At 39.0% G+C, this 18650-nt stretch overlaps 1 protein-coding gene across 6 annotated transcripts in view; it reads left to right on the top strand.

The window, feature by feature from the left end:
* The window catches only part of LOC107657113 (alpha-ketoglutarate-dependent dioxygenase FTO-like), a 189365-nt gene that overhangs the window by 34460 nt on the left and 136255 nt on the right, over positions 1-18650 (top strand). For all 6 annotated transcript variants that reach the window (XM_016445127.1, XM_016445123.1, XM_016445126.1 and 3 more), the window contains exons 2-6: positions 3478-3555; positions 4516-5266; positions 8682-8912; positions 12645-12724; positions 12858-13001. In XM_016445127.1, coding sequence (XP_016300613.1) covers positions 3478-3555; positions 4516-5266; positions 8682-8912; positions 12645-12724; positions 12858-13001 — 1284 coding nt within the window. The remainder of the gene's footprint in view (positions 1-3477; positions 3556-4515; positions 5267-8681; positions 8913-12644; positions 12725-12857; positions 13002-18650) is intronic.

Below are 18650 nucleotides of genomic sequence, written 5' to 3'. Positions count from 1 at the left end.
AAATGGTAATTAGTTTCCAGGTTTTTGGACTTATTCCTGCAGCACTCTAATGGGAATTGCCATGTTGTTCTGGAAAATTTCCATATCAGATCCAGAGCTTCTGCGGTGAAGGCTCAGAACCAAAGTGAACTCGGAGTTCCTCAGACTCTGATCCATCAGACTTTTCATTGAGCCTCACTTTAGTCAGTTAGATCTGAATGGTCAGTAATGTAGTGTCGGTTTCCATAGGACTGTCCTGTTTGAGATGAGCTAACCGTGAGTTTGCCGCATGGATCGTCTGACTGTCAGCTGAACCTCCTCTGTGGTGTTCACATCTTTTTAACATGATGGAAATTCTTTCCTGTTACATGGAGATGCTGACATTCTGACTACATTTCCACTTTAGCATGGTTGTGAGTGTGTTTGAGCCGGGTCCACGGGCGTGTGTCATGACACCGATGTGGTGTGTTCTCACAGGCAGGTTTAATGCAGTCACACACAAGCCTTCAGCATGAGGTAAATGGCTCTGTTTGTTCAGGTGTGTCCGTTTTCTCATTCCCTTCTCTTCAAGGAGGACATCCCCTGCTCTTCCTCCTGCTTCTGTCTGCCTGTACCGTTGTCACCCACAGAACACATTCCGCAACTCTCCGACAAATAGGAGATGTGGAGGAAGTGTGTTCGATGTGTGTGTCCGCCACCATGTTTGTGTTTGATGTTGTACAGGTGAGCTGTCGGAGTGCTTGATTCAGCAGGAGAAAAGAAGCTCAGTAACTAGTGACACACAAGCTCCAACCGTGTACTCGCCAAACATGGGGCTCTATTACACACATGGATCTCAATACCTCCAGACACACGTACACAAAGTGAAACTCTCAGATGTGTTGGCAAACACTCACACATTTAAACTGTAAGGATTTTTTTCCCCTGCTCATCAGTCGCTCAGATTTGTGTTTGCTCTGCTAGTGTTTCATTGGCTGCACCATTGGAATGATTTCTTTTAGCAGCATATTTTTATATTACCTTTTTTATATATTTTTAATTTTACATTAAATGTTAAATTTTCTTCAATCTTTAACAATTTACCACTTTTATTTACAACAGTTTACTTTTTTAACCCTTTCTAGTCGATTTTTTCCAAGCTTTTTTTTTTAATTGCAAGAACGTTAACTTTTAGTGCTGTACAAAACTTAGTACACCCCATGAAAACTAGTGCTTTTTATTTTTTTATTTAAAAAAAAAAACACAATTATATTATTTAATTCAAATTTTATATATATATATACACACACACACATACAGTATATTTATGTATTTGTTAGTTGCTTGGATTTGTACTTGATCTGCCAATTTTCACTGGCTGCATCATATAATTTTTTTTAAGCAGCATATTTTTATATTTATAAATATTTTAGTTTTTACACTATTGAATTTTTTTTATTTTATTTTTTTTTTACTTCTTGTTTTTACTTCTTGTTTTACTTCATTCCAGCTTTTTCGAAGTTTTTTTTTTGTGAAAAAAATGTATACCCCATAAAATCTGTAGGGGTTTATTTTTCTTTTAAAATTATTTGTGCGAACACTTAAATCATTATAATTACATTGGGCGTACTGGCACAGACATTTAAAGGTAACTATGTTGCCTCGTGAGGTTTATTCGGACACTGTAATGCAAAAGCACATATTATATTCGTACAACAGGGCACTTCCAGTGCTTAGAACTAAAAGTAAAAAATATATGTGTTTATCTTTGACTGACTGGCATCTCTTATGTAAGAGTTGAGCTGTTAGATTGGTTTGAGTGATTGTTTGTGTGTTTGAATGCAACCCCTTTTTTCTTTATTTATTTACGTGCGTGTATGTTATGTGAGAGTGAAAAGAGCGCTCGCTTAGGCTCATCTGTGGAGTAGAATGGGTCTGTCTCTTTTTTCTTTGGAATTTGTGAGCGGCTTGATGTATTTGACATATGCGTGACAGGCCACTGCTCCTCAAGACTAGCCCACAAAACTGCACTGTCCAGACCAGCTCTGTGTGTGTGTGTGCATGGGATTGTGTTTGCACATCAGAGCAGCCAAGCGTTGCCACCGGCGGAAAAAAAATACACACAAATCCACTGGCCTTTTTTTAAATACCCATCGCTTCTGTCATGAGATAAATTTTGACACCAAGAATGAGTGTGTGTCAAGTTGTCAGTCTGTGTCAAGTTGTCAGTCTATCTCTCTCTCTTCCTTCTACGCATCTACTTTGTCTCATTCTCGCCCTTTTCCTCTGCCTTATTCTTCCCTTCTTTTTGTCTCTCTCAGGCCTTTAAGTCAAGTCTGTCCATGAATAGTGCATGTTATTTTGTTTTGTAGATTTCTCTTTGACAGTCTGCCTGTCCTTTTTCTTTTTGTTGTTTTGGTTTAACGGAAATAACCCGAAGAATCAAGTCCAGACCGGGCCTGAACCGAACCCCCCAGAGCAGCTTTTTCTCAAGAGTCTCCTTATGCCATTATTGCAAAACCTTCCAGTAACTTAAACAGTTATACAGCCCTATTTTCACTCACTAACACATCCACACACTCTCGCACGTGCACCCGTGTCCTTTCTTAAATCAGGACATAACCTTTTTAATGCCTTTACTTTAATGTTCTTAACAGGACATTATATTTTACTCTAAAAGTCAAGACCCATTTGGGCAAAGTCTAGCCGCTCGGCGCACTCACAAAAAACCCTTCCCATGTGAAAACACTGCCATTATTAACATGGCTGAAACTCGGTCTCCGTAAATGTCAGGGAATATAGGGCATATATATGGCCCTCTTTCTCCGTTAACGTCTCTGCTGTGTGTCTACGTTCTTAAGGGAACCGCATTGCTTGATGGGGGTATCGGGCACGGGTGCCGGATCGGGGTCACTGATATAACACCCCCCACCATCCCACCTGAGCGGGGTGAAAGAAAGCAGTCTCTCTTGCACCTGTGGTGAAGAAATAGAGGACGTGTATGTTGGAAACTGGACAGGAGTTTGTGCACTTGTGAAATTTATTTGGGTATTGGAGTTTTACGGTTGCTGTTGGATTTACAGGTTGGAATGGAATGCAGCCCAATGAAACGTTCTTTGATGGGGAGAGCAGGTTGAGTTTTAACAGACGAGCGACGCTTAGAAGGCCATAGTTTATGTGGCTTTGAGAAGACCCTCTGCTGCCTTCTAGAGCTGTAAAAACCTGAGATGCCCGTGAACAGGAGCGCTATGGGATGGCAGCAGAGGGTTCTGGGAAATGTGCTCTGACTGGGAAGTGATCCTTGTGAAAATGTGTGCATTTTTCCTCTTTTGGAGCTTTTCAATTTTGTAGATGTGTGAATAGAAATATAATAAAGCCCAGTATGGACTTTCCAATATGCTGCTTCATGAAAATACTGATTATGTCCTGAGAAAACTTTGAATATACACTGCTTTTTAAAGAATAAAAAAAATAAAATTCTTCATTTATTTGTAATTGTGGTTTTTGCCATCTCTACAGAGGCGGAGGCTTATACAGGAACTGGGAGAGCAGAGGATTCCCTACCTTTCTCCTGCAGACCCAGGATTTCAGGAACTGGTTAGAAATTCATACAAATCTCCACAATGCATCATAATTTGCGATCTGTATGTACTCTACTGTTCAAAAGGTTAGGTTCAGGGTTCAAAAGGTTATATATATATTTAGCACGGATCTATTAAATTGATTAAAAGTGACAGTAAAGACATTTATAATGGTACAAAAGGTTTCTATTTCAAATAAACTGTTGCTTTGAACTTTATATTCATCAAAGAATCCTGAAAAAAAAAAGTGTTTTGGTTTCCACAAAAATATTAGGCAGCACAACTGTTTTCAACATAATAAGAAATGTTTATTGGGCATCAAATCAGAATATTAGATCGATCTCTGAAGGATCATGTGATGCAGGCTATTGAAAATTTAGCTTTGTTGTCACAGGATTAAGTTACATTTCAAAGTAATAAAATAGAATATGTTTATTTAAAATTTAAATATTTCTAAATATCATATTTTACAATCAATGTCAAATAAATGCAGCATTGGTGCTGCAAGAGCTTAAGATACTTATTTCAAAACATAAAATCTTTCTGACCCCAAATTTTGGACAGTTGTGTATAATGTAAAGATTTCCATGGGTGTCCATAGTCGTAGAAAACCGCAAATCATAATTGGTGTTTTCCAGGTTTGGAAAAATCTGAAAGGTAAGTAATTTTGGCACCACTAGCATCAACAAACTGAACTGCAGAAACACACAGCTGTTTTAAACAAGTTTCATTCACTAAATGATACATTAGCAGGTCAATCTGAAGTTTAGAATGATTATTATTAACATTGTCCAGTAGTGCCAAACGAATGGAAAAAAAGTAATTAAAGTCTTGACCAGAAAGTATGGGGACTCCCGTAAAGATCAGGACAGACTTCTCACATACTGTGTTTTTTTGTTTTGTTTTTACTAATTGCATTGTTATGTTTGCTTGTGGCAGTGTGTAATCTGTGTGCAATCTTTGTGTAATCTGACAGTGGGACTCCAGTTATGCAGGACTGGCTTTACGACAGTCTAGTGCCCTGCCAGATGGTCTCCATGAGAGAGTGCAGTCTGCTTTGATAACTCTTCAGCGGTGTGGATGTCTCCTCCGAGATCTTGTCCGAGTCCGAGACCGGGACATCTTCACAGCCGTTTCGCGTGCTCTCGTGGGTCAGCCGGGCTACACATACCGTTATCTGAACACCCGTCTGTTCACCATCCCTTGGCACTGTGAGGGAGAAGAAGGCCAGAAAGATGAGAAAGAGAAACCTTGCTGTGACTCCGACCTGAGGGATGCTTGCAAAGCATTGTGGGAGCTCAATCAGTTCTTTTGCTCAGATGTGACGCAGCAGACAAATGCAAGAGGCGTCAAGCGTTCCCGCAGTGACACCGAAAACAGTGAAGACACACCAGGGGAGGGGATGTGCGAAGAGAGTGTTAAGGACAGGTTACTTGAGAAGAAGCAGGAGAAAGAGAAGAAGGAGGAAGAGGAAGAAGACAGCGGTCAGGGCTGCTCTCATTCCTCACCTCCTTCATCCACTCCGCCACCTGATGTGGCCAGCCTAGTTCAGTTTAACATGACCCTCATCAACTACATGGACCCCACAGCCATGACCCAGCTGAAGGAAGAGCCCTATTATGGAATGGGCAAGATGGCGGTCGGTTGGCATCATGACGAGAACCTGGTTCCTCTGTCACCAGTTGCTGTCTACAGCTATAGCTGCCCAGCGGAGCCAAAGAATAAAGGTGAGAGGTCTAATGTCTTGGGTAGAGCGTATAATATTGTATCAGATCCATGACCCCACAGGGCTCTAACACTGTGGTTCTGAGCCTCTTGACTCTAAGGCCTCACGTTGTCCAAGACAATATTCAAAGCCCTCCTGTCTAAGCTGATATGTACCTCTAGTAATTCTGTTGTAAGAAAACAAATCAACTTAAAAATATGATGGCAGTTTACTATTTACTGTACATCTTTATTTTAGTGGGTTTTTAGCATTTTTATTTAAGATTATAATTATTATACCTACATTTATGTAATTGTAGGACTTATTGGGACCTCTCTGGATGTTTGCCAAGGTCCGCTGGTGGACTTCAGAGAACAGGAAACAGGAAAATTATTATTTCATAACAATTAAATGTATTTATTTATTTATTGCATGCATTGTTTATTGAATGTACTTATTTGTATGAAAAGAAAATATCCCACTTCAAACATACCTTCCATAAAGAGTTGAAAAGTAAATTATTCAACTGCATTGCTTTTTTATTTTTGGACAAAAATTCAATTGTTAATAAATAATTATTGCTTATTTAAAAGCATATATTGTATAAAACATTATAGAATTACATTTTAGAATTGTAACTGATAATTAATTGAAAAATACAAATTCTGTCATCATTTACTCACCCTAACGTCATTCCAAACCTGTATGACTTTCTTTATTCTGTGGAACACAAAAAGAGATGTTTTGAAGAGCAGTTTTTGTCCATACATTGAATGTCAGTGGCAACCAAAACTATATATATATATTTTTTGTTCTGCATAAGTGTGAAATGCATTATTAGAATTTTCATTTTTGGGTTAACTGTCCCTTTAAACATTCCCACTCCTATTTCATTCTCATTGAAGAGACAACAAATCCTTTATTTTTGTAGCTCACCGCTGAGAACCTAAAACATTTATTATGCCACCAGCTAGTTCAAAACCATCCTTCACTTGATAGGTCGAATGTGTTCGTGCAGTCATTGTATGAACTTGTTCCATGAAGAAGGAGCCAGATCTTCCATATTTCACATGAATCTCACTGGAGACGTTTTTCTGGACATCAGTCTCTCTTCAAGTCAGGCTAACAGCTTAGCATGCAGCTGTGTGCGTGTGTGTGTGTGTGTGTCAGTTCGACAGAACAGAGCGTGGTGTGCTAACCAGAACCACCTGCCTCACGAGCTCGGTTTTCGCCAATCTCTTACTGACCGATTTGACCTTTGACCTCCCCAGGGCCCGCTTCAAACAACGCATGAATGGTCTGTGTGTGTTTTTGTGTGTGAATGTGTCAGTTTGTGTGGAATTGTTCCACAGCTGTTCTTTTGGAGGTAAAATCGACCCCTCGGTTCCAGACTTCAGAGAGACTCCCCTGATGGAACGCTTTTGCAGTGCGTACGCACCCGTGCAGAGCATTGCACAAAATGTTGCCTTCACTTTAGAGAAATCGCTATGAAATGCTGCAGACCAGCTGAAACGGATTGTTGCTCAGAAGAATTACACTTTGTACATCATTTATTTGTTGCTCTGTGTGTGTGTGCATGAATGGGTTTGATTTTTTTATTGTCCCTTCGGATAACATCTGTGTGTTGTATAGATTCGTGTTTCACCTGAACACGCTTTGAAGAAGAATACCTCACTGAAGCTTTTCATGATTCCCCTATCTTTTAACACATCTGTGATGGGTTTATAGAGCATGCTGGGGCGCGCAGTATCACGAACAGTCTCCGGCGGGGGGAGTCGCTCAGTGACAAATCTGTTCAGCCCTTCATCCAACACTGACTAGATCCAGTTCATTTCCTTTTCTAACAGGCATTGGTTTGTGCCACTGTGATTTTGAAGGAAGCTTTTCCGCCGCTGCAGATGGCCCTTTGAGAGCTGTGTCAGAAAGCACAGGCTGAAATTAAGTTACTGTTTATCCCTGCTGAGTGCAGAGAAAGCCTTGCTCAGGGCTTAGGCTTCCAAGAGCGCTTTTGTATTGATTTCACTGATAGTTGCCAACCTGCCCGCTCTTATTTTTATTTATTTACTTTTTTTTTGTCTTATCAGTTACACTTTCTTTCTATGTTTCTCTTTGGCTCTGTCATTTTTGACAATTTTTTGATTAACACAGATAGTTGGTGAAAGTTGTACAACATATATTAGTAAGTACTAAGTATTAGTAAGACATCCAAAGCGACTTACAGTACACTTATTATGGTTCTCGAAACAGCAACTTCAGGTAATGACACTAAATTGCTACATTGTATACAAAACCAACATAACAACTAGTTATTAATGCAGTGATGTCTAAAACTCCTTGTGTACTGGCTGATACCAATATAAGTAGGGATGCACAATATATCGGTTATCAACCAGTATTAGAGTGGTGTTTTTATTTATCCTTGCTCAGGGCTTAGGCTTCCAAGAGCGCTTTTGTATTGATTTCACTGATAGTTGCCAACCTGCCCGCTCTTATTTTTATTTATTTACTTTTTTTTTGTCTTATCAGTTACACTTTCTTTCTATGTTTCTCTTTGGCTCTGTCATTTTTGACAATTTTTTGATTAACACAGATAGTTGGTGAAAGTTGTACAACATATATTAGTAAGTACTAAGTATTAGTAAGACATCCAAAGCGACTTACAGTACACTTATTATGGTTCTCGAAACAGCAACTTCAGGTAATGACACTAAATTGCTACATTGTATACAAAACCAACATAACAACTAGTTATTAATGCAGTGATGTCTAAAACTCCTTGTGTACTGGCTGATACCAATATAAGTAGGGATGCACAATATATCGGTTATCAACCAGTATTAGAGTGGTGTTTTTATTTATTTTTTTATTGTGTTCTTTGTATATTGTATTGCATCTTTTTTTTTATTGTATTGTATTTTTTTATTGATTCTTGATAAGTTTAAAAACATCTTTAAAAACACTAATTTAATAATGTAAGATATTGCAAATCTCAAAATGAATATCGATTTTTCATACTGTATACTATAATGTTGTCATATCTAAATTCATTTGTAGCATTAAAAATATTTTGTTCATTACTGAGGCATAAATACTGTAGAAATGGTCACACTTTATTTTAATGCATCCTTGTTGCAGTGTAATTGCACAAATAAGTACTGAGTAATATTAATTAACAACATGCACTTATAATAAGTTTAGGGTTAGGTTTTGATTTAGTGTTAGTTACTTGTAATTGTGTATGATTTACTGTTATTACTATTGTAAATACATGTACTGTAGCTTGCTATAAGGACACATTAAACTAAAGTGTTACCATAGAAATGTAATATCGACCATTCAGTGGTCATTGAGTATAACAAATAAATAATTATGTGATTATGTATATCATTTAGATACATTTTTTTGCTCTAAATTTCAAACAACATTTTTGCTTACAGGGGTGACTGAAAAGGATGGGGAGGAACAGAGTAAAGACAAAGAAAAAGAAACAGAGACAGAAGGTGAAGGAACAAGTAAAGAAGAACTAAAGAAAGAAAGAGAAGGATTGGAAAAGGAGGAAGTGCAGAAAGAGAAGGCTTGTTGGCGTGTTGGACTGAAGGTGGCCTGGGACATCCACACACCAGGTCTGGCTTTGCCTCTCCAATCTGGAGACTGCTACTATATGACAGGTACACAATCACATTCATCTGTGTCCAGAAACAGTAGACTCAAGTACATGTGTAAAGCGGATTGTACCGTCTCGGTCATGTTGAAATGCATTAGTCCAGGAATTATCTTTCCCAGAGGATATACACATCTACATCCTTTTATTAACATATGTGTGTCTGTTTCCCTAGGATTTTGCTTCCACAGGTTTCTTTATCATGTGTATCAGAGAGGTTAAGAAAACCAAATGTTATTTTATGAAGCGCTGTGACCCCTCTCTGAGAGCACGACTGAGAGACAGAATCAGTAAATCAGACTTTTATTACTGATGGCTACAACAGATGCCCCCCATCTACAACCCCACATACGCACAAACCCTCTCCTCTAAATATCCCTTAAATTGCGTCTGATGACCTTGATAAGGACACTATTTATTTCCCGATTTCTGTGTACAAGCATGACTAATGCTTTCCCCCCTGTGCACACAGTTTTATCATCTCCATTTGGACATTTTCATCTGTTTGGAAGGGCTCGTGGTAGGGCCTCTTTGTTGCTGGCTGCTCTAAACTGAGCATTATTTATACCTACCTAATGGCACTCTTAGTCCTGTGAAGTGACTTTAAGTGAAAAGATAAAGCAATATAAACATAATGGGTCATAATAATGGGTTTCCTGGGCACAGGACAAGGGTAAAAATGTGACTGGGAAACTGGCTTATAAACTGTTAATGACACCATGTCTTCTGGCCAGGGTTGGGCAAGTTACTGTGAAAATGTAATCTGATTACTGATTACTCCTTTTAAAAGTAATCACGTTACTGTTCTGATTACTTTATTTCAATAGTAATTAGTTACATTACTAGTTACGTTACTTTTTTCTCCATGAAATTCATGAAATCCCTGCATACACGCTCCCGATAAATATTTGTTATTAAATCATCAACATTCACAGAACACTGTTATTTTTAACTAAAGCAAGCGGCTGCTGCGTGCATGGTTTGGATGGCAGAATGCCAGCAAAGAGCGCTGCATTTATAATCTCTAAAAGACATCTCAGTTCATCGCAATCTCGCAAATCTCTGTTATAACACAATGAATATATGCATAATTAATCTTTCATAATGTCTACAATTCGTGTGTTATAATGAGAGGATTCGTGAGCACGCACATTTCAGCACTGCATTGCTCAACGCTGCAAACACGTGTTATAGCCTAAATAGAAAGTCTGCATACGCTTGCACCTGTTAATTGTTTATATTTTATATTAGTTCATGTTGCTTTTGTGCAATAGATGAATAACAATTTATTTGTTTTAGATATTTTATGTTTAGATATTTCTATTTTGCGGGAGTCCCGTGAATCATTTTATTCTCCCGCATCCCGCACACACACGAGCGTCTACCCGCCCGCAGCAGCACTCGTCCATCTTGTCCCACTCTGTTGCGTCAGGTCTCGCGGGAGAGCAGGTTTCTAATCCACTGGCACTTGACTCGACAGTGCGTGTGCTATATCCTTTTTACAATCTCTAGATTAGAACACACTGCATTCTGTCAGCAATGTAACGCGGCAGTAACGTATAGAGACCTCGGCTTGTAACTATACTCTAATTACTATTTTGAAAATTATAATGCGTTAAATTACTCCGTTACTAAAAAAGTAATCAAATTACAATAACGCGTTAAGTAATGCGTTACTGCCCAACACTGCTTCTGGCTGAATTAGTCAGATTGTTTTCTGTTGAATTTGTAGGAAGTGACTTCTAAAGTCTTGTGAAGTCTAGATGGCAGTAGAATGTGTTGGGATTTCATCCATTCTCTGAGATGTGAACAAAACCATTCCCTAAAGATCAAGCCTTTATTTGGGTGCTGTAGTGTAGCAACCCACACCTCACATGGAAAGATGGAGGGAAGGAAGGAAGATATAGTGTAGCAGTTCGCATCAGGTGCTTTTCAAATAATATGTGTGGGGATATATAGGAAAGGAAGGAACAAAATAAAATCAGGTACAAAAAGAAGGTGAAGGATGGAAAACCTGTAGTTTAGCAATCCATAACACAAGAACGAAAAGGGAAAAGGATGTAAGAAAAAGCAAAACAGAAAGCAAGGGAACAAAAAAGAAGAATTGAAAAGGAAGGAAAAAAGAAAAGGAAAGGAAAGAAGGAAATAAGAAAAGAAAGGACAAGGTAGGAAAAGAGAAAGGTAGGAATGAAAAGAGAAAAGTAGTAAGGAACGAAAAAGAAGGAAAAGAGAAAAGAGAAAAGGAGGGTTGAAAAGGAACAAAGGAAAGGAAGGGAAAGAGAAAAGGAAGGAAATAAAAAAGGAAGGAAAATGGAGTATTAGGTAAGGGAAGTATTAGGAAGTAAAAATGGTGTGAAAGGAATTTAAAGAGAGAGGGAAAGTAAAGGAAGTATTAGGAAAGAAAAAAGGAATAGGAAAAGAAGAGAATGAAAAAATGAAAAAAAAGGAAGGTAAGTAAAAAAGGAAGGAAAAGGAAACAAGTGGAAATGGGAGAAGGAAAGAAAAAGGAAAGCATGCAAGGAAGAAAGAAAGAGTGGGAGAGGAAGGAAGGTGTACAGAAAATAACTTACAGTTATTCAACTCCACATTCCCATGATCCTCTAACACTGTCACATCTCTTCCCCTCCATCTGCTGATGTCTCGGACTCCTGTGTGCAAATCTAATCAGTGGATTCTCAAAAATGGAATTTGGTGCTGGTTAGCGGAGAACAAATTGTTGGACTGACACCGGGCCCAGCTGGTAATAAGATTTCCTGTGCTGAATGCTTCAGGGACGGGACATACCTAGGGAGAGGTTTTGACCCAATGCATTTAAAAACCTGCTTTTAACTCGAGCACAGCAGCCCCTCGATGATGAGGGAATAATGATACATATTTATTAGGGGAATTTGGTGTGGCCCATGATTCACGCTGAGGTTGTGACAGAGCCCAGGTTGACAGAAGCAGAGTATTATTAGATGCCAAGTGTCTTTAAAGACAATGTAATGTGACAGAAAAAAAATAATAGCATACAGAGGAAATGAAACAGACATTACTCTTGTGCTCACTCCAGTTTATGCTGCAGTACATCAGAGAGTGCAGCAAATCCATTGATTTCAATGGGACAAATCAAAGTCCCTTTCTAGCAAAGTTAGTTCACATAATGGCTATAATTGCAACACCTCAGGCAGCTATATAAATATACATATACATATATATTGTAACGGGGTGAAGAGTCACACGACAAGTAATCTCAATCAATACCCCGGAGGGTGGATTTATTGGGGTGATGGGTGATAGGGAGAAAGGTCCAGGTAGGTGCTCCGGTGCCGTGAGTGCTCTCTTCCGTCTTCCCAGTGCAGAGGGTCCGTGCAGTGCTCCTGTGGGGCTGGTCGGTCACATGCTGCTTTCTGTGGGAAAAATGAGAGGGCGAGTTAGTGCTCAGTCTCATGGAGGAATCTCCTAGATGGCAGGGCTTGCGTGGCTTATGTAGCCACCACCTGATGAGGTGCAGCTGTGACCGATCAGCCTGTGATGATGATGGCCAGGTGCTCCTCGCTTGTTTCCAGGGCGACGCTGATGAAGCTTCGGGACGCTCGTCACACTCCCCCCCCAAGCGTCGTCCTGGTCCTGTTAACGATATGAGTATAAACTCTGAATAACCAAGACAAATCCTCCCTTCCTAGGGTCCTAATAATATTGAAGTATGTTTCTTCTGTTGTCTGTGTGTGTGGCTGTTGGTATGTGATTATATCTATAGATGATCTGAATCGGACACATCAGCACTGTGTACTGGCTGGTGACACGGCTAGATTTAGCTCCACTCACAGAGTCGTACAGGTGAGCGTCGTCTCTCCAATTGTCCTGATCAGACCTCTTACTTCATCATCCTTCATGTTAAATCCTCAACCAGTATCTCGCTATTTCTGGCTTATATGTAAATATCACACTATTAGTTTTCATGTTCCTTTAGTGTTGTACAGGAACGCTGGACTACATACAGAAACGCTGCTCAGAGGCCTTGAAGAATTTACACACCGACCCTGAGAAGAACACCAAGAGCCTGAAGTCCCTCCTCCCCTCCACTCTCCAGCACATTGAGGACATCCACAACGAGGTGTGTATTTGAACGAGAACGTGGGTGTGTTTGAAGCATTGTAAAATGTGTACTCATAACACCAAATCCCAAACGCCTGTCTCAGGCCATAACAGATGAGGTTGTTGGAGGTTTTTTTAAAGGTTGTAATTGGCATTAATTTTTCAAACCCCAAACAATAGCTCTTTCAGAGGGCCTAACTATCAGTGCGGCCTTGTGTAGGTTTCTGTTGAACCCCAACTCACCTGGATTACCACTCAGCACCTTAAAACACCCCATCAAAATATAAAGTGCTGTCTATATATATATATATATATGCACCCGTGCCCTGCGGCAGCTTCCCCGGAGGTTACTGACCTCAACACTCTGACCTGATTGAGGCTATTTAGTTGAAACTGCCCACGAGGGCCTGTGTGTGTTCTTAAATGATGTATTATTATATTATTTATTATTAATAATCGTTTTTATCCCAGCATGCTGTTCTGGCAGAGCTCAGCGTCTAGCTTTTGTTTAGTGTGGTGGACTACATGGAGTTTGTGGTAAGCAGCTGCTGATCTGCAGTGTGTAGGATTTATGGAGTGTGTTAGTCCATTGGATGTTGATAAAGGCGAATGTTTACCTCTGTGTTTAGGGTCTGTACTGGTATATGGAGTTTCAGGAGAGGTTGTTATTAAAGATATCTTTTTTGCTCTCTGTATCTCTCACTCCCAAGATTTTGGGCCTGCAGGGTCTTTTGAAAAGGTGTTGAATTGAGGGCTATTTTGCCTAAAAATTAAAATTCTGTCAACATTTGTTTACCCTTATGTTGCATGACTTATTTTATTTTGTGGAAAACAAAACAAAAAAAAATGTCCAACCTAGTCTTTTCTATACAATTAATGTAGAAAGTGCCAGGGTCTGTGAACAGCACAGTGAAAGTGGTCCATATGACTTGTGTAGGTCTTTCGCAAAATAACATTTTCACTACATGATTATCATAACCAAAATGATAAGCAAAAACAATAATATTCAGATATCTGTAGAAAAAAGAGTCAAATTTATCTTTAACTTTTTGCATAATGGATCATACTCAAAATACCAATGTAGGGAGGAAGAGAGAGCGTAACTAACCATTAGTTAAACATAAGGTGTAACCAACTGTTCAAAAAGAACTTACTGTTTATTGGCACTTCCAAAAAATTAATCTAAGCAACTCTAGCACTAGCAAGCTCAATTTGTTTTAGGTGAGGGTAGAGTGTGTCGCTTTTGTTTGTCTTCTCTGACATGATTTTGTGTGACAGTAGTTTGTCTTGTTTTTCCTTGTCTTCGTCGCCATCTTTTTTCGTTTTATGACAGGTGGCAACCAGCATTAAGGTGCAATCTTGCCACCCACTATGTTGGAATGTCAACCAGTTACTGCTTGATTATTTGCTATATTATCATTTATGCATTATTAACATGAACATTTTTTTTAAAATTTTTTTTATTGTTAGTACTGGTATATTGTGACACCCGTGCTTATGTGCAATCTTCCAAGTCTTCTGAAGCCATGCAGATGATAGTTTTGTGTCAGAATTGTGTTGTTATTTGCTTAAAATCCACTGTTCACCATTGCTTTTGAGTCTAATTTGCTTATACATATTCAAGTTTTACATCAGTAATCAGATTTCCATCAATGTATTTTTATGCAAACTTGTTCAACCGATCAGAACGCACCAGTTTTGCATAAGCACTATAGAAATGTTTGTATTCCCTTATATACAGTAGGTGGGTTTCCAGTCATGTAATTTTTTTGTGAAATTGAATCAAAAATGTGAAACGGAAACTTACAGATGCAAATGGAATCACTAAAATGCACATAAAAAAACATGCATAAACTACAACACATTTATGGAATAAATTCCTAGATGTGCATCAAAAAAGCTATGCTTCAAGAAGTTGTGTCACTGAATACTTAGGTTATATTTTCTTATATTTTGCATCCCTACAATTGTCTTTGTCTGAGCTGACGTGCACACACATATATATGGCTCTTTATTTATATGACCAGGTGTGCATATGTGGGTTGACAGAGCAAACAGCACAGACTGGCCTCTATTGATTTTAGTCACAGCAGTGCTGGACTCGAGGGTGATCTGATGAAATTGATTGGTAGTCCTAAGAGTGAGCCTTGAGTGAAAGATGTCCAGAAATCTTAACCCATTTGATCTATAAGATGCCGCAGTACTATATCTGCAGGAAACCAGTACCAGTAGCATAGCTGACTTGTAGTTTTCGCCACGTTCAGCTGGAGATATAGGCAGACAGACTCTCCACCTGTCACTGAAAGCCTTTTGTTTCTGTCTGTTTCCTCTCTCTCTTTTTCTCCCTCCAGCATATGCAGGTGGCATTTAGTCTCAGTACCTCACAGCAGCAGACGGCTTGGCCCTAAATGCCAGTCGCATAGTTTCCAGCTCTGTGCCTGTTGCAAGCCTGCACTGTGGGAAAATGGCCTCCATGTTGGCTCAAAGCTCTCTGCGCTGTGTGGGCTTTCAACGCAGAAGGACAGACAGACAATCAGCACGGGGGGGAAGGACAGACACAAAAGCGGCTGCTAGCATTTGTAGCCTCCGGCGTCCGTAGAGAGGCTGTCAGCGGTCGGCATTGGTTTGAAGTGATTGTAGGTTTGAACCAACACAAAGTGTAGCATTTGTTTGAAGACGGCCATATGTGAAAGTGAACCCTGGGTGTCTGATCTCAGTCCAACTAAAGATGATCCTGTTCAAGCCAGTTTGAATGCTTATAAACTGATAGCCAACACAGGTATTTATGAAGCAGAATAAGAGAGTCAGGTGTGCGGTTTTATGGTCCGTCAGATAAATGACCTGTCCACACCAGTTTTTCAGTGCAACAGGAGTTAAAAACAAAATACACACACACATTACATTCTACTCTTAATATTAAACATACTACTGAGGGCTCAAAAATAAATAGGCAATAAGAATTTTTTCTGCCATCCAGTTGGGCTGCTACTATTTTTACTTGCCCTGCCAATGTTTTCACTGGCTTCACCATAAAAGAATGGTCAGTTTTTATTTTTACAAATATTTTTTTATTTAATATTTGCTAGAAATTTGTATATATATATATATATATATATATTTATTTATTTATTTATTATTAATAAATTAAAATGTACTTTTTACATTTTACAATTTTACATTTTATCTTATCTTTTTTTGAACTATCATGTAAGAAATGAATATAGGTATATTCTATATATTAGACTTAAAACTTTTTTTAAAGAAATGTATAGTTTTATTTAGCATGAAATGATAGAATGTATAGTAATAGTGAAATTTTTGGTAACACTCTACATTACTATTTCAAATAAATCAAACAATCCTTAAAAAATGTATCACAGTTTTTAGGAAAAAAAGTGAAGCACAACTATTTTAAATATTAATAATAATAATTTCATTTCTTGAGCACCCAATAGCACATTAGAATGGTTTCTGAAGCGTCATGTGAGACTGAAGACTGGAGTAATGGCTGCTAAAAATTCAGCATTGGCATAACATATTAAAATATAATGCAATTATTCTAAATGATTATATTTCACAAAATTACTGGTTTTCCTGTATTTTTGACCCCAGACTTTTAAATGGTATTGTGTAAATATATTTTTAGCTATAATGTAACTCCATAAATTCATAAACAAACCTTTTCATAAACACAATATCTGGCAATATTGTGTCTAAAATATGTTACTCAATATTAATTTCTTGCTGATTGAACAGTTTTATAGAAACAATTACAACCATGCTGATATTTAACAACACATTCAAAAAGAAAGAAAAAATTTAAAATTTGTGTACTTTCATGTCATTCAGTTGCTCCAGACCAAAACAGGCAACTGTACAGTGAAATCCAGACATAGACATAGTGGATGTTCGAGTTGCTGTTCTATTGTTGTGTTTTCGGCATGTTGTTTAGTTGTAACTCTTAGCTAAGGCGCAGAGGGGCCTGTTGTTTGGAGAAGGAATTTTGGAGCAGTGCTTTGTTCAACTCTTGTGTGAGGGCAAATGTGAGGTGCTTACATTTACATGTGGGGCAGACACAGATACACACATGCACGGGGCTACATTAAGCATTCTTAGGAGGGTTAACCCATCACTTCAAAAGAGTCAAAGATGGGAGATTCCCAGAGGAGAAAGACTTGAGAGCCTGTAGTGGATTCTGGTGCTCCCTGTTGAGAGAGAAAGTGAGAGATTGATGGGATGAAGAATGAAAGCAATGAAGTAAAGAATGAAAAAAAGCCGACTGAGGAGGAGAGGGAAGAGAAAAGTGTGTGTAGGTGCGATGTTTTTGGCGTATGTGATAAATCTTTACGTCTCTCCTGGGTGTTACGTAGCAGCATACATAAACAAAGGAAACGAAACAACAAACAGGAAAACAGGAAATGCAGATGTCATCATCCCCCTTCCTATTGTGATGACACCGTTTTGATCAGCGACGCACAAAAAATGCAAAGATGTCGAGTACAAAGCAAGCAGTTTGTTTATGTGTGTGGTTAGTTACAGAGGTGTGTGTGATTTGTTCTGCATCCATCGTCCTCTAGGAGTGTGTGTGTGGCTACCTGCTTTCCCTCGTTAGCGTGACCTTAACGTGGGTGTTTAGTTTTGAAAATCACTCCCACCACCCCATATAAATGTTCTTCCCCCTTCTCCCCACCTCACTGACTCGGGTGACTAGCACACAGTTCCCTCCGCTGCTCTGTTCTGCTGCTAAATTGGCCACTGATGGATGGATAGAGTTTGATAAATGGATGGATGTCTGGATTGCTGTTGTTTTAGACCGTGCTGTTATAATACACTACACGTAGGCCAGAGTGATGGATAGTGAAGAATGACTCGAGCACAAAACGTTTTTGTCCAACAACCACATTTTACAGACTATCAAACACACTTGACTGCTGTTTTTTCAGTTGTTGTGAAGTAGATGTCAGCTGCATGCTTTTTGGTTTGACCTCTTGTTCAAGGACTGGACTTCATCGGCCTAGTTTTCAAAAGACTCTCTTGTGCCAAAAGGCAAAACGCTTTAGAGTTTGTTTTCGCTAGCTTTTTAAATTGTTCTTATTGTCAGAAACCAATAATATTAACTGCCTGGTGTGTATATGGAATGGTGGTTCCAGACATGTGACCCAAAAGCTTATATCTTAATGGTAAATGTGTGTGTGTTTTTTTTTTCACTTATACTTTTACTTTTGAGTGATTTCAGTGAGTGAATATTATAATTATAATGTTGTGATGTCTAGCATTTAAAACAATTGAGTTCCCTTTCAGTCGGTCACTCCGAGTCACGTCGGTGACCGACGAATTGGGATCTCGCTTAGAGAGACCAATTCACTTCGAGTGTAAACTAAACGAGCCAATGCACATTGGCATGCGATGATTGCATCCAGCTGCCGCTGATCACAGCGTGAGCATAAAAAGGCAGCAAATGCAATTCATACCAGCTTCTCGCTTCGGAGCCGAGCGACAACATCGTTCTGCGGGTTGCGCACTTCAGGCTGCACTACCCCCTGTCGTGCTGCAAACGGCCGCTTCCCCTGTGCGCTTCAGCACGTAAAAGAGCATTTCCCTAAAAGAACCAATTTCTCTAAAAGAGTACAATAAGCGGGTAAAGACGACGGATCGTCTTTTTAAAGAT

The sequence above is a fragment of the Sinocyclocheilus anshuiensis genome, unplaced genomic scaffold (assembly GCF_001515605.1).
Source record: "Sinocyclocheilus anshuiensis isolate Anshui unplaced genomic scaffold, SAMN03320099.WGS_v1.1 scaffold944, whole genome shotgun sequence".
NCBI lineage: Eukaryota > Metazoa > Chordata > Actinopteri > Cypriniformes > Cyprinidae > Sinocyclocheilus > Sinocyclocheilus anshuiensis.
This window is presented reverse-complemented; position numbering and strand designations above follow the sequence as displayed.